This window comes from Monodelphis domestica, chromosome 6 (assembly GCF_027887165.1).
Source record: "Monodelphis domestica isolate mMonDom1 chromosome 6, mMonDom1.pri, whole genome shotgun sequence".
In the NCBI taxonomy this organism is placed as follows: domain Eukaryota; kingdom Metazoa; phylum Chordata; class Mammalia; order Didelphimorphia; family Didelphidae; genus Monodelphis; species Monodelphis domestica.
In genome coordinates, this window is record NC_077232.1 from 19747097 (window position 1) to 19761920 (window position 14824).

Sequence of the window (14824 nt, forward strand, 5' to 3'; positions counted from 1 at the left end):
CCCGCCCACTTTCCCATTCACCCACCGCCCTCCTCTCTCCCCCGCCCACCTCGTTCTCAGGAGCGCGCGCGCACGCACAGTCCTCTCCCTTCCTCCCATCCCGCCCCTAGTGGCCTAGGTTCACTCGTTTCCTGATTGGCTGTCAGGGCACAGCGCCGTACACGCACGAGGCGGCGAGGTTGCGCGCGCAAGACCACGGGGTTCAGCAACCGATCGGGAAGAGGTTAGGCATACTGCGCAGGTGTTCGGAAAAAGGGAAGTAAGAAGGGGAACGTTCTCATCATGTTTTCCACCTCTCCTTTTACTACTCCTGTATCCAGTCCGAAAGGCTCATCAATCTGAAAACATCCATTTGCTATTATACGTAGCCCTCTTAAAAACCCTAGTGCGGAAGTCTGGCACGAAGACAGCCTAGACTCGCCCCCGTCCAATCCCTAGGATGAATGGTACAGCCCAGACAAGCGTCTAACCTGACCACTCACGAGGAGGACCCGCCCCCTTCCTGCTTCAGTCCCTTCCCTTATTGGCCCTCCCGGGGAAACAGAAGAGTCTCTTTTGTTGAAGGAACTTTGTTTAAAACAATCGGAACCCCAATTCATAGACCATCTAGTGTGCCCGGTGGCAGAAACCAATTCTTAGGAGGGTCTCTGCAGGCCCCACCTTTTCGGCTCTGGGTTGGGGTGACTGAGCTACCTGGGAGGGGAGGGAAAAGCAGCTTCGGATGACCTGGGAGGGCGGGGTAGCAGAGGCAGGCTGCCAGGGAGAGGCGGGGAAGGGCCCGAGCTTCCCCTGAACTCCCAGTAGACTCAATGGTTTTCTTAAGATGAAGGGGCCCCAGAGGGTAGGGCGGAGAACTCCCTGGACAGCTTTTAAAAGAGAATGAACAGCCCCCTATGTAGCCCGGACGCCTCAAAGGGCAGGCCTTTCTGGAGGTTGGGGATTAGACTGGCAGGGATTTCTCAACTCTAATGCACTCATCATGTAATAATACACCAGAGTTGATCGCAGTTAAGTGGGCTAGTGTCTGAACACTACTGGCCTTGGAGTCTGGATCTCTCCTCTGACATTGACCAGCAGTGTGACCTCAAATGTCTAATCTCATTTTATTCATCTGAAAAAACGGTACTAGTCATAGAAAATGCACACTTTACAAGCCTTTTCTAAGAATCAAATGAGATGGGCCAGAGCGCTTTCAAACTATAAACTTACATAGAAGGGAGTTATTGGTGTAGTAATCTCTAGTGCTTTTGTTCCCAACTGACCTTCTGAACTTGGCTATGTCCCTCATACAGCAGACACTTAAAATATATTCTTATACTCTACAGACAAGCAAGTGCCACATCATCCCTCTTTGCTACTTACTCATCTCTGATTATAACAGAAGGCAAATGTGCTCACCCCTATTCAATTGGGGAAGCCATTCCCTTCCTTTGAAAGCCAGATAAACACTACATATTATGTATTTAGTAATATGAAAGCCCTTAGGCATATCGGTTTCCACATTCCTTTCAACTACAAATTTGTAGTTTTAACTAGTCACTGGTTCTTAGTAATAGTTCAGCATAGGGTAGCCCCACCACAGAACAGTGGACAGAGCTCTGGGACTTGGTTTCCTTTTTGTATTTAAACTGTGTGGTTTAAGATTGCCAGCCAAAAGCCTTCAAGAACCTCTTTATGCTTATTTCAAATTATTCAAAAGAACTCTCTTTCCACCACTCATCAATATCTTGTGAGGAAAAACCAAGTGCACTAAGCTTCATAGAAAAGAAATAAAGTATCTAAGAAGTACAGGACACATTATTGTTATTCCCATTTGTAAAGTGCTTCAGAGTATTTTGGAATGTTTCCTTAGGATCCATGTCAATTTCAGTTCTCAGTTGTTTTTTTAATTTTCAGTGCTTTCAAGAATTAGCTGTTCACCTCTTTCCTCCCCTTAAAAAATTTTTGTTAAAAAAGGGGCAGCTAGGTGGCTCAGTGGACAGAGTCAGGATTGGTGATGGGAGGTCCTAGGTTCAAAAGTGGCCTCAGACACTTCTACCTATGACCCTAAACAAGTCACTTAACCCCTTTGCCTAGCCCTTATCGCCTTATATTTATTTAATATTGATTCCAAAGAAGGTAAAGATTTTTTTAAAAAGTATGGAAAGGGGGAGAGATGCATTCAGAATAGGAGTGACCTATAAACAAAATGTATCAATAACATAAAATCTTAAATTCCATATTTCCTTAACTCATCCTAACTTTTAACTCTTTCAGACAAGGTATTCAGAGTCTGCCAATACTGACACCCCTTGGCCAAATTGAAAAACTACTCCACCATTCCCAACCTGGAGTGAAGCACTTTCTGAGGACACTGCACTCTGGGATAAGGTGTAAGGCCTGAGCAGGATGGCCATTAGCCTAAATTTTATAGTGGGCCTGAAGTTCCAGAACCTCCACAGATTAGAACGGGAATAACTAGGTTAATGATTGAAATTGCTATGGGAAAAGAAATCCTCTTTCGCCAATATTTATTGAGCACCTGTTATGTAGCTAGCACTGGATAGTTTACTCACAATATTTAGTGTTTAACCTATAAATGTCCAGCAGCCTCTAAGGGGTACATTGCACAAATGTTAAAACATATATATCTAGTGATAAATCTAGGCTTCGGTTTCACATGTTCACATAAGTAGCAAAGCAATCCACTGATCCTTGAACTAAGTACTGACTTTGTCATGAGGGCAAAGAATAATGCCATAGAACCTATTTTCTAGTTCTTCAAAGTGCATTATCTTATAGCCACATATGGTAAGGTACTGGGCCCTTTTCAGAGCTTGGGGGTAGGAAACTGTACAGAGATGATCAAAGTGTGCCTATGGATATCTGGGGTCTGAGGGAAGAGTATCACTCAAGGACTCATCTACTGAATGATGCTGTCCTACCTAGGAACGACGCTGTCTCTCTCCAAGAGGAATGGGCTGTATGGCTCTTAGCCACATTAAGGCTTAAATTACCTTGAAGTTGGAAGCAAGGATTGGCTCCAAGTATCAAGATAGGCAACAGGGGAGATAGTTTGTTTACTCTCCTCTGCAGCTCTCCCTTGAAGATGATGGGCACATCTGACACTTTGCCCCCACATTTATTGCCTGCCTCTTGAATTGTCCTCGGTAAGGCTGGTGTCGACAGCAGATTCAGCGCCTGGCCAAGTGCAAAGGAAAAGAGAACCAACACAATAAACTCACCAACCAGACTCCAAGGGGATCTATAGGTCCAAAACTAAGAGCTTCTGTGCCCAGAAGGCAGAGAATCTGGTGTCTCTTGCAGGACCTTCCCAAATGTCTCTTGGTATTAGTTCTGAGCTGTTACAATCTTAACCACCTAGACACATACCCTCTTATTTTTGCCCCTCTCCCAAGCATTTAAGAATCAATCACACACTCTTGGGCGAAGAGCTGCAAAAATATTTATTAAAACTAGAAAACTCTTTTTTTAAAGTCTGAACTCTCCTGAAAGATGTCCTTCAATTTGTACTCCCATCATGGACAAAGAGAAAAGGATAGTGTGTGAAATATAAGTTAAGGATAAAAAGCCAAAAGGAAGAACAAAATTGGACCAGCTAGTAACAGTGAAATAGGGAAAGTGTTTCCCAGGGTCCTTGAAAATCCCAGTTGGCATCCCAGATCTACTGAGGCCAAGTCCCCTGTCATGAACTGAGAGGAAAATGCAATTTCAAAGGGTCAGGTTACTATTAGTTCTCAAAGATGGCCTGTTTCCCACTAAACCAGTTTTACCAAGGAGTTTCTGGCCACAAGAGCTTCCAACCACCTGAGCCCCCCCTCCCCCCCCAGATGTATGTGGAGGGTCCCTCTGACACATGCAGAAATCCCTACTTGAGATCCATGAAGCGGATGTCCATGATGAGGAGGAAGTTCTTAGGTAGTGGGCGAGGGGCTGGAGAGAGCACAGTAAAGACCTGGTGCTCCAGGTCCACACTAGTCACCACAATGAAGCCAGCCACACTGGTCTCAGAGATGTTCTCCTCAGTGCCCTCAGCTGTGCTGACACTCAAGAGGTGGTGCACCATATCTCGCCCTGGGGTGACTGGTACCAGTTTCAGCTGGTTGTCCTCCTGTGACATTCCCAAAGGAAGACATGAGTCTGGGATGGTGGGTGCCCCCACCTTGTAGATTTTCACATCAGAGAACTTGACATTGAAGGCATGGGGATAGAAGCAGCCTCGGAAGCCATAGAAATATTCTCGGATGCGCTCATCCCTATACTCCCGACGGAAGTCCTTCGAACGTTCAACCACTCCTCCTGACTTGGGGAGTAGAACAGTGCGCACAAAATGAGGCAAGTCCCGCTTTAGCTCATTGTACAGTCGTTCCTGGTCCAGTACTACCACCACATCCACCTCAAAAGCAGAAGCAGCATGCACCAGGGCCTGGTAGCCAGAGCCCTTGACCCACCCACAGGTGTTAATGACACAGCCACTGACAGAGGCTCGGCGATTCACCTCACAACGTTGATTGAAGACATCAGCAAGGCGAGATGTGATCTACAGAAGGAAGGATAACCGTGAGAAGTTGACTAGGTAGTTAAAATCTATAGCTGTCTTGTCCCAGTTCTGCTATAATTGTCCATCTGATTTTCAGCACTGCCCACTTATTTTCAATCGGTCCTCTAAGCAGATTTGCAGATGTAAAGGGCCTTAAAGGTCATTTAATTCAACCCTTTTGTTTTCTATTCAAGGAAACTGATGCCTAGTTAACTATCCATGTACTTAATATTTTGCACAAGTATACATAGCAGACTTGGAATTCAAACCCAATTTCTCTTATTTGAAATCTAACATTCTTACCACTTTTCATTAAGGCTTAGGATCCAAAATTTTATTGGTGTGGGAATACTGCTTTCATTGACAAGTTCTTAACAAGTCCAGGACTTAATAAAGACCAAAAAAATTCAATACCTCTGAGGCTAACTTTACTAATCCCCTCTCTGAACTTGGCTTAGGCTGGTTCTCAAATAAAAGACATAAAGCCCATCCTTTCCCTCCTTTCTTCCCTGAGCCCACACTTGATAGCGTTCTAGTTTGGTAAGAATATGTCGGGGTATTCAAAAAGCCAGGGATACTTCCACAATACCAAAACCAGAGGATGATTTTTATGGAAACATTATAAGAAAACTGACTAATAATTTCTTTGTAGTAATGGTTTAGGCTAAATGTTACACAAATATGATTGGAAATCAAAGTAATTTTTCAATTATTCTCTGGTTGCCCAAATCCAAAGAATTACTTACCTGTGAAACAAACTTTATCATCCAAAAAAAAATATGCTTACCAGGGGGCAGCTGGATGGCTCAGTGGATTGAGAGCCAGGCCTAGAGATGGGAGGTCCTAGGTTCACATCTGGCCTCAGACACTTCCCAACTCTGTGACCTTGGGCAAGTCACTTGACCCCCAGTGCCTAGCCCTTACCACTCTTCTGCCTTGGAATATAGTATTGATTTCAAGACAGAAAGTAAGGGTTAAAAAAAAAATGCTTACCAAAACTTTCAGCACAACTCAGAGATCTGTATGTATATATGTGTATATGGATATGCATATATCTGTATGTTAAGTATGGAGATGATATAACATAAGCCATATAGCTTACATATAGCAAAAACAGAAAGTGACCAGAAGCAAGTAGAGTATCAGATTTTAACCATCATGAAAGCATCCCCAGTTTTCAACCCTAATAGCAGCCCCTTCCTCTATTCCAACTTAGTTCTTACCTTATTGTAAAGCTTGATGTTGGTGCCAGGTGTGGTAGAACCAAAATGATAGACTAATGGGGCCTGGATAGAGAAACCCTCCTCTACATCAGCAGGCCGCTCAATGTAAAGGGCTCCCATAGTTCCAGGAATGGATACTGAGCCTTGGCCAACATCCAGCTCCACATAGGTGGGTCGCCGGCCTAGTCGCACAGCATAATTCAGTAATAGGCGGCACACTGTGGACTTCCCTACATCTGTAGGGCCGACTACCATCACTCGAGGACCTCGCTCTTCCTCACGCTCTGCTTGCCGCCTCATTTGTTCCAGGGCTGTGTGAGTGTTAAGATAAAGGAGCATGGGGGTGTCCTTGGAGACATAAGCCACCTCAGTGCGCCCACTCAGCTGAAGAGAACAGCCATGCCAAGTAAAGACAGCCACTTTGGCACCTGCATCAAAAGTGAATTTTTTGTTTCGAGTCAGTTCTGTGCCAAAGATCTCAGCCATGCCAGCCAGTAGTTCCAGCTGGGCTGACTGGGAGGCTTCCACCTCAAAACGCAGTTCTGTCTCTCGTTCTAACTCGAACTTAGCCAGGGGCTTCTTTTCATCATTGGATTCCTCTGCCATCTTCTCTTCTGTGTGTGCACTGTCTCTGAAGCACACAGGTTAAAGATTAGAGGACATGAGAAAGGTGAGTCATTTAATTTTTCCAGAAATCATTTATTAAACACTTACTGCATGCAAACCATTGTGCTAGATCCTGTGGGAAACATAAATTTTGCTTAAGAAATGGTCCCTGCCCTCCTAAAACTCAGTCTAATATAGGGAGTCCCAAGCACAGATAAATTGTAACATGTAATCTTTCACACTTTTATTATAAAGTTACCAAACAAGGTTCTGTGGGATCCAAAGTTGAATATCATTACAAAGAGCAGCAATTAGGGGAGGTATTTTTTAGAGAAGGTGGTATTTGATTTGCACTTTAAAGGTGAATTAAGAATTCAACAGGACAAGAAAGAATGTGAGTCAAGAAACAGCCAACAGGAAAGTTATGGACATCAAGCCTTCTGCCTTGAAACCAATACTTAGTACAAGGTAAGAGTTTTTTAAAGAGACTAACTGTATGGTTTCAAAGTAAAGGTCACAGAACTGGAAATAGTAAGAATGAATGATAAGGAATCTGAGATTGAACTCTTATTTTGTTTTTTCTTAAACCCTTACCTTCCATCTTTGAATCAATACTGTGTATTGGTTCCAAGGCAGAAGAGTGGTAAGGGCTAGGCAATAGGGGGTCAAGTGACTTGCCCAGGATCACACAACTGGTAAGTGTCTGAAGCCAGATTTGAACCCAGGACCTCCCATCTCTGGGCCTGGCTCTCAATCCACTGAGCTACCCAGCTGCTCACCCCCTTGCTCCCCTCCCCCCCAACTCTTATTTTACAGATAAGGAAACATCCTTATATTAATTTTATAGATAAGGAGGTGAAGCTCAAAGTGTACCATATGACTAGAGCAAGAGGTATCAAAACATACCCTGGGTAGCACCTGAATGGTATTTGGGAACATTTATCAAAATAAACAAAAATACAAAAGAATGTAGATCATGTAAACTTTCTATATGAGTTTGACACAGTGGGGTAGAATATAGCAGGCAAGGAATTGAATAACAGGAAATAAAACTGGACAGGCAAAGTTAAGGGAGACTGAAGAGGGCCTTTAATGTCAGGCAAAACAGATTAAGCTTGACTCAAATGAACGAGCATTTGAGTGCCTTATTATGTGTGGACTACAAATTTTAAAAAGAGTTAGGAAGCTAGGTTTCAGAAAGATCCCAGTTCAAATTCTGACTCAGATACTTACTGTGTGACCCTGGGCAAGTCACTTAACCTCTTCCAGCCTAGGTATTTCCTCCAACAGAAAAAATGGGAATAATAATAGTATCTACTTCACAACTTTGTAGTGAAGATCCAATCATATATGTAAAATACTTTAAGTGCTATATAAATGCTAGCTATTGTTATTAAAGCAAGGGAGAAGGATGGACACAAGGACCAGGAATAGTAAGATACATGCAAAGGAGAGGTCAGAAAGTATTCATCCCTAGATTTAAATGTACAATCCTAAATGTCTCAAAAGAGCGCAAGGAGAGGTCAGAAAGTATTCATCCCTAGATTTAAATGTACAATCCTAAATGTCTCAAAAGAGCGCTAGATCTGGAATTGGGAAGACAAGAATTCCAATCTTGTCTCTGACACTTATGAGCTGTAGGAACCTGGGCAAGTCATGTAAATTTTCTCTGCACTCAGTTTCCTCATCTGTAAAATGTAAATAACATTTATCCTAATAACCTTCCATGTCTGTTAGCCCTAAGTGACCATACAGATTTTGGTGGTGGTGGTGGTAGTTATTATTATCTCTTTTTCATCCAAACCCAACCCTATAGTATACTTCTTTATGTACCTGTCTTATTTCCCTTCATAGAATGTAAGTTCAAGGACAGTGATGACATAATTCTCTGTATCTGTCAAGACTAAATGGACTAGGGTAGCTAAGTAGCCCAGTGGATAGAATGCCAGGCCTGGAGCCAGGAGGGCATGGGTTCAAATCTGACCACAGATACTTCCCAACTCTGTGACCTTGATCAAATCACTTAACCCTGATTGCCTAGCCCTTACAGTTCTTCTGCCTTGGAACCAATACTTAGTATTGATTCTAAGAAGGGAAGACCTTTTTAAAAAAGAATAAATAGGTAGTTTTAAAGAAAAGGTCACAAAACTGGAAACAATGAGAACAAAGAAAAATCTTAAGAGATCAAACCCTCTTTTACAGATAAGGAAATAATCTTATGTCCACTTTATGGATGAGGAAATATCCTTGTGAGATGATTTTTACCAGGTTATATACAGCTAGTTTCTGGGGGGCAGAAATTGAACTCGGGTCTTCATGACTTCAAATCAGGGATCCTATTCATACAATTCAGATCCAAAGAGTTCTTTTAATTCCAAATCCAGTGGGGTTTTCCCCCATCGCACCTATTTTGTTGCCACGAGTGTGCAAATGACATTAATAAATTTTCACTACTCTTGACTGTTAAACAATCTCCAGAGATCAATGAAAAATATCTTATTGTATTCTTGGAAGAAGCACTCAGGAGGCACAAAAGTGGATGTTGGTTAAATTTCAAAAAAAAAAATGTGATTGACTTAAACTTTTATTTCTCAAGTGACTTCTAGATCTAAACAATATTTTTTTGAGAGGCACTTTTGCACAATGAAGAGTCAGCTGAGCTTGGAATAAACAAGTTTTGTGTTCAAATTATGCTGGTGACACTTTCTGTCTTGGAGCTAGTATTGATTCTGTGACAGAAAGCAAGTTAAAAAAAAAAAAAGAAACTTGCTAACTGTATAACCATGAGTAGTTACCTTAACCTTTCCAAGTCTCCATCTCTCCGCTAATAAAATAGAAATAAAGAGTTAACAAAATAGGCATTTATAAAAGCACATACTTTGTGCTAAGCACTGTGTTAAGCTTAGGAATTACAAAGCTAAAACAGGCTTTGTTCTCTGGGAACTTACAATATAATGAGGAAGACATCATACGAACAGCTATGTACAAAGGAGCTATAATGTCTAGTCTTCCATTTATCAGCTTGGTAACCTTGAGCAAGTCATCTCAGCTACCAAGATCTTAACTTCATCATCTGTAATGTCAGAGGATTGGGCTAGAAGACGAATCTCTCTCCTAGCTTTCAATCAGTGAGATTAGGGTAGCCTGGCCAGACCATACCCCTAGCCTTATGCTATTCAGAATAGAAAGTTTGACAATAGAACTAATTTGTCCTCATGCTAACAGTTCACGTGGTGTCGTAGAAAATGTGCTAGAATGTGAAGTCAGAGAACCTCAGTTTCTTTCCTGGAGTTCTTTTTTTTTTTTTCCCGGCCACTCTTATTACCTGTGGGACCTTAGGCAAAACTTTTAAGCTTCTCGGGCTCAGTTCCTCATCTTCGCGGGGTATGGCCTGGCCAAGATGCCTCCTAAGTTCAGTGCCCTTCCTGGGGCCTGTTTCATCTATCAAAGTGAAAGGCTGAGCTAGAACGAACTCTAAGAAGATCTTGATTTGAATTTGCCGCCCGCCCCGCAGATTTCTACCACAATCAGGGGGCTGGAGTCACGTGACAAAGACGGTGGTCACGTGAGGGCGCCGGTCTCGAGGAGAGCCCCTCCTCCCAAGGAGCTCTTCCAAGAAGCGGAGGAGGACCTTTCCGTCGGTCCCCACCCCCGGCCAGTAAGCGAGCCTTCCTACCATCTCAGTTCCCACCTAAGCCGGGGGGGCAAACTCACGTCGCTACCCCCTACTCCCAGGAGCGTCCCATCTCTGTTCAGGGAGAAGACACTTACCAGGAGCCGCGCCGGAAGCCAGAACCCTCGCGGCTCTTCCGATGGGAAGAGGAAGCTGTACGACGCAGAGAACCTGGAGTGTCTGGGAATGCGCGCGAAGCCTACTGGGAAATGGGGCTCAAGTCCGTTCCTCGCCGAGGCCACTCTGCGTCGCGCAGAGCATTCCGGGAGTTGTAGTCTATCCGGTTGCTTGGCCGTGACGGCGCGAGGAAGGAGTGGGACGAGGGCGGGAGGGGATAAGCAGTGAGAAAAGAGACGGCTCTAATTGTTTTTCCCTCCGAGCGACCGTTGCTGAGTAGAGTGGAGCACGTGGCGAGGGGCGGGGCCAGGGTCTCCTCTCCTGATTGGTCGCAGAAAACATCAACCGCTGGCTGTTGCTGGGCCTCGAGTCCATTCCGCCTCCACCCCCCAGGTTTAACAACGCCCAGAGGAGCGAACCCCTACGTCCCCGCCGTGACGTCCTTTTAACAGCTTGGTCGGGTTGTTAATTTTGTCAGACCTCAGTTTCTCCATCTAAATGGGAGAGATGTGATTGGGCTAGATGATCCACAAAGCTCACAATAGAGGTCTGGGCAAAACTCAAATCCCTATATAAATCTCATTTAAGGACTTATTATGTACTAGATAAGCAAGTGTTGTATTTACCTTCATTTTACAGATGGGGAAACCGAGGCAAACAGGTTACATGACTTGCCCAGGGCCACACAGTATCTTAGGTTGGATTTGAACCCCAAGTCATCTTGACTCCAGACCTAGCCTTTTATCCACTGTTCCACCCACCTGCCCAATGGGGGAAGTGGACCAGATGGCCTCTCTAAAGACCCTTCTGGACCTCGAAATTCTGATCCCTTCAGTTGTGAATGCTCTCTCTTTCTTGAGATTCCTTTGGATAGACCTATCTGCTGAACACCGGTTCCTCCTGCTCTTCCCAGTGCTCCCCACCTTCCCCATATGTTCATTCAAGGCTGGTTGTGTGATTTTTGTTTGTTCTGATAGCATTGAGGGCTCTTGTGGTGCCTTCCATGTATCTGGTGCTTAATGAATGTTTTTTGGTGACATGGAACCTACTATTAGGAAGGGATTGAGAAATGGGAAGGAGTCTGCCAACCATAATATCAGGATTGGAGGGTCTAGGAAGGAAGAGGAGATTGGTACAAATTGACCAAACTCTAAGAAATCCAGGAAATTTTTAAATTTCTCAAGTCACTAGTAAATTTAAAGAAAAGGACAGTGATGGTTTCTTATAACCTTCAAAGGAGGTACCTTATTACTGGGGGTTCTTTGGCAGTAGAAAATAAACATCCCCAGGGGGATCAAAGAAAAAGGAAAAGGATCCATATGTGCAGAAATATTTATACCAGCCTACCTTCTTAGTACCCTTCGATCCAGTGACACTGGACTCCTTGCCTTTCCTAGAACTATGATATCTCCAGACTCCAAACATTTGCACTCCCCCCTTATCTGCTTGCCTGAAATGTTCTCATCTCCGCCTCCTGGCTTCTTCCAAGTCCCAACTAGAAACCCTCCCTTCTACAAGGGAGTTCCAATTCCCCTTACTTCCAGGGCTGTCCTGTTGGTTCTTTCCTATTTATCCTGTATGTAGATTATATGTGATTGTTTGAATACTGTCACCTCCATTAAACTGAATTCTTAAGAGCAAAGAATGCTGTTTAGCTTTCTTTGTGTCCTCACTTAGCATAGTACCTGTAGCTAATTAATAAAATGTTATCAATTAACTAGAAACTGAAGAGCTTCCCATCAACTGGGGAATAGCTCATCAAATGATGCAATCATGGAATACTACCATGCTGTAAGAAATTACAAAAGGGAGCATTTCAGAGAGACCTTAGAAGCCTCAGATGAATCAGTGCAAAGTGAAGTAGGCAGAACCAGGAGAATAATCTAAATAATAACATTATAAAGAAAAACAGCTTTGAAAGGTTGAAGATTTATGATCACTACAATGACTAACTTTGATTCCAGAGCATGTTATATAATGTGAGTGTGAAACCCCATACTCCCTTTTATGATTATAATAGTGTTAATCTTTATGATTATAACATAAGTAATATAATTTTAATGAATTATAAACATTAACTAAGAAAAATACAGTTTAATGGTGGTATCAGATCTTGTTGACAAGCATTTTGACCTTAATCCTGCAACCAAGCTCACCACACCCTGTTGCAAAAGCATAAGACAGGAGGTAAAGGGCCACTCTCAGGTGCAAATATAATCATAAATGTCATCACTCTAACTGCTCAGTCCATGTTGTCAGTGGAAAAAATATTAGATCTTAACCCTTCATTGAAAAGGTTTTGGAAATCTCAGTAAAAATAATGAATACAAAATTACCACTGGTAGTGATTTTTTTTTGCACTTTCCATCTTATTCAGCATCTGCCTGACCTATTCATGTGAAAAATTTTGTATTCATTCTATTTTAAATTTTGATTGAAATTTCTGTTATAAGATTTCTTCACATAAAAAAAGGCTATCTCTTAAGACTCAGGGTCTTTGGTCTTTTGGTCTTGACCAAAAGTCTGGCTTTATTGTGAGAACAGTCCTCTTGCAATAAACCTTTTTGGCTTGGAGATTTTGATTCTCTTATTTGCACTCCTGTGCTTAGAAATTATGCAACACTCTGTCCTGAATGCCTCCAGAGCTTATTTATCGAATTGTCTGGCACAGAATAGGTGCTTAGTAAGTGTTTATTGACTGACTTATTGATGGACTCAAGGTGTAGAATGAGACCTGTTTTTGAACAAGTGAGAATTTTATTTCGCTCAACCTAGCATATTTGTTACAAAAGTTCAGTTTTTGTTTTCTCAGTGGGTGTGAAGAGAAGTAGGAGGGAAAGAAACTAGATTTTTTTTTTACTTTTTAGAAACTGAATTTATTTACTTGTTTATTTGAAGTCCTTTATGGCTTAGTCACAACTCTAGGAAAGAAAGACAAAGGCCAGGCAGAATTAAATGATTTGCCCACAGTCACATAGTAGGAAGTATGTGAGACCAGATTTGAACCAAGGTCCTCCTAACTCCAGACCTGGCCCTTTCTTTACTGTGCTATCTAGCTGCCCCAACTAAATTTATTTATTTAGAAACCCTTCCCTTCCCTCTTGGAGTCAATACTGTGTATTGGCTCCAAGGCAGAAGAGTGGTAAGGGCTAGGCAATGGAGGTTAAGTGACTTGCCCAGGGTCACACAGTTGGGAAGTGTCTGAGGCCAGATTTGAACCTAGGACCTCCCATCTCTAGGCCTGGCTCTCAATCCACTGAGCCACCCAGCTGCCCCACTAAATTTATTTTTTTTTAAATAAACCAAAGGTCAGGGAAACTGAGGCTGCCTAGAGTTCAAAGAAAACACTATTGGTGGGCCTTGTCAACACTCAAATTTCACTTGGTGTTAGGCAGCCAGGTGTAGTAAAGGATATTCAAATTGAAGTCTAAGGTGCTGGGTTGGAATTCTGTTTTTTCATGACCTTGGAGCAGTCATTTCTCTGATTTAAATTTCAAATTGTGAAATAAAGGAGTTCAAGCTGTGTAATCTCTGGGGGCTCTTCTCTAATCTTAGTCTCTCCTCTCTCTGCCCCCAACCCCCAACCAGGGAGTGACTTTAAGGCAAAACATAAAAACATTCATAGCACTTTTAGAGTTTTCAAAATTACAGGAGGAAGCACCAGTGGAGAGGGAAAAGCCTTCCCTCAGTGCTAGAGAGACACTTACCTTCTTCACACTCTGAACATTTTTCTAAGATTATAAATATTCATAGAAAGGGTGAACTGGAATTGGTAGAGGGAGTGTCCTTGCCTGACAGTTTCCATTCTAAGGAAACTATAAATTCAGTCCATATCTTTTTTTTTAATCCTTAATTTCAGTCTTAGTAATAAGTCTAAGATAGAAGAATACGATAAGGATTAGATAAATAGGAGGTAAGTGACTTGCCCAAGGTCACACAGCTAGGAAATGTCTAAGGCCAGATTTGAACTGACTCCCGGCCTGGAACTTTGTCCCCTGTGCTGCCCAATCCATATCTTTTAAAGTTTGCAAGGGCCTCAAATACTTCCCAGCTGGGTGACCCTGGGCAAGTCACTTGACCCCCATTGCCTAGCCCTTACGTCTCTTCTGCCTTGAAGCCAATACACAGTAATGACTCCAAGACAGAAGGTAAGGGTTTTATATTAAACAAAAAAAAATTAAAAAAAAAGTTTGCAAGGGGTTATACTTATAGGATAAAATGTTAGCCTGGGAATTAGAAAGAACCAGGTCTGAATCATACCTTTGACACTTACTAACTAGGTGACCATGGGTGAATCACTTAATCTCTGTTCCTGAGTTGCCTCGTCTGTAAAAGGAAGGGGGTTGGAGTAGATGGTCTTCCCCCCAAAACCTCTCCTAACCCTGATATGTGATCCTGTCATCTGACTGTAGCTATAGACCACCCCTTTGGATCATGGTCCTACAGGTGTTATTATTACTTTATGCTGCATTTATTTATTTCGTGTATTTTATGTATTTATTTACTTTTTAATTATTATTTATTTATGTATTTATTAATGCTTTGTGTGGAATAAAATTGAATGGAGTTCTGACCTTGATTTTTGAGCCATTGTCCTTCCCTGAACACCCTCTTTCCATAGAATAACGGGACTAAAAATGGCGGGGAGCCTTAAGGAGGAAACAT

At 42.6% G+C, this 14824-nt stretch overlaps 1 protein-coding gene across 2 annotated transcripts; it reads right to left on the reverse strand.

The window, feature by feature from the left end:
- Positions 1 to 2493: 2493 nt before the first annotated feature.
- On the reverse strand, positions 2494 to 10710 carry CLP1 (cleavage factor polyribonucleotide kinase subunit 1). 2 transcript variants are annotated; one of them, XM_007497487.3, is made up of 4 exons: positions 10141 to 10406; positions 5764 to 6394; positions 3873 to 4540; positions 2494 to 3180 (listed from the first exon to the last, which is right to left on the reverse strand). In XM_007497487.3, exons 2-4 carry the CDS (start codon positions 6367 to 6369, stop codon positions 3174 to 3176), a joined length of 1281 nt encoding a protein of 426 aa, XP_007497549.1. In that variant the 5' UTR covers positions 6370 to 6394; positions 10141 to 10406; the 3' UTR covers positions 2494 to 3173. The 2 variants fall into 2 exon arrangements, with proteins under 2 accessions (XP_007497549.1, XP_007497550.1); XM_007497488.3 differs by lacking the exon at positions 2494 to 3180 and having other exon boundaries at positions 3423 to 4540; positions 10141 to 10710.
- Between the last annotated feature and the right edge of the window lie 4114 nt (positions 10711 to 14824).

Excerpts from the sequence above, each read along its gene's own strand:
- CLP1 (XM_007497487.3), bottom strand. The coding sequence starts at position 6,369 with ATGGCAGAGGAATCCAATGATGAAAAGAAGCCCCTGGCTAAGTTCGAG. Across the intron at positions 4,541-5,763 it reads ACATCAAGCTTTACAATAAG|ATCACATCTCGCCTTGCTGA; the intron begins GTAAGAACTAAG and ends TTCCTTCTGTAG.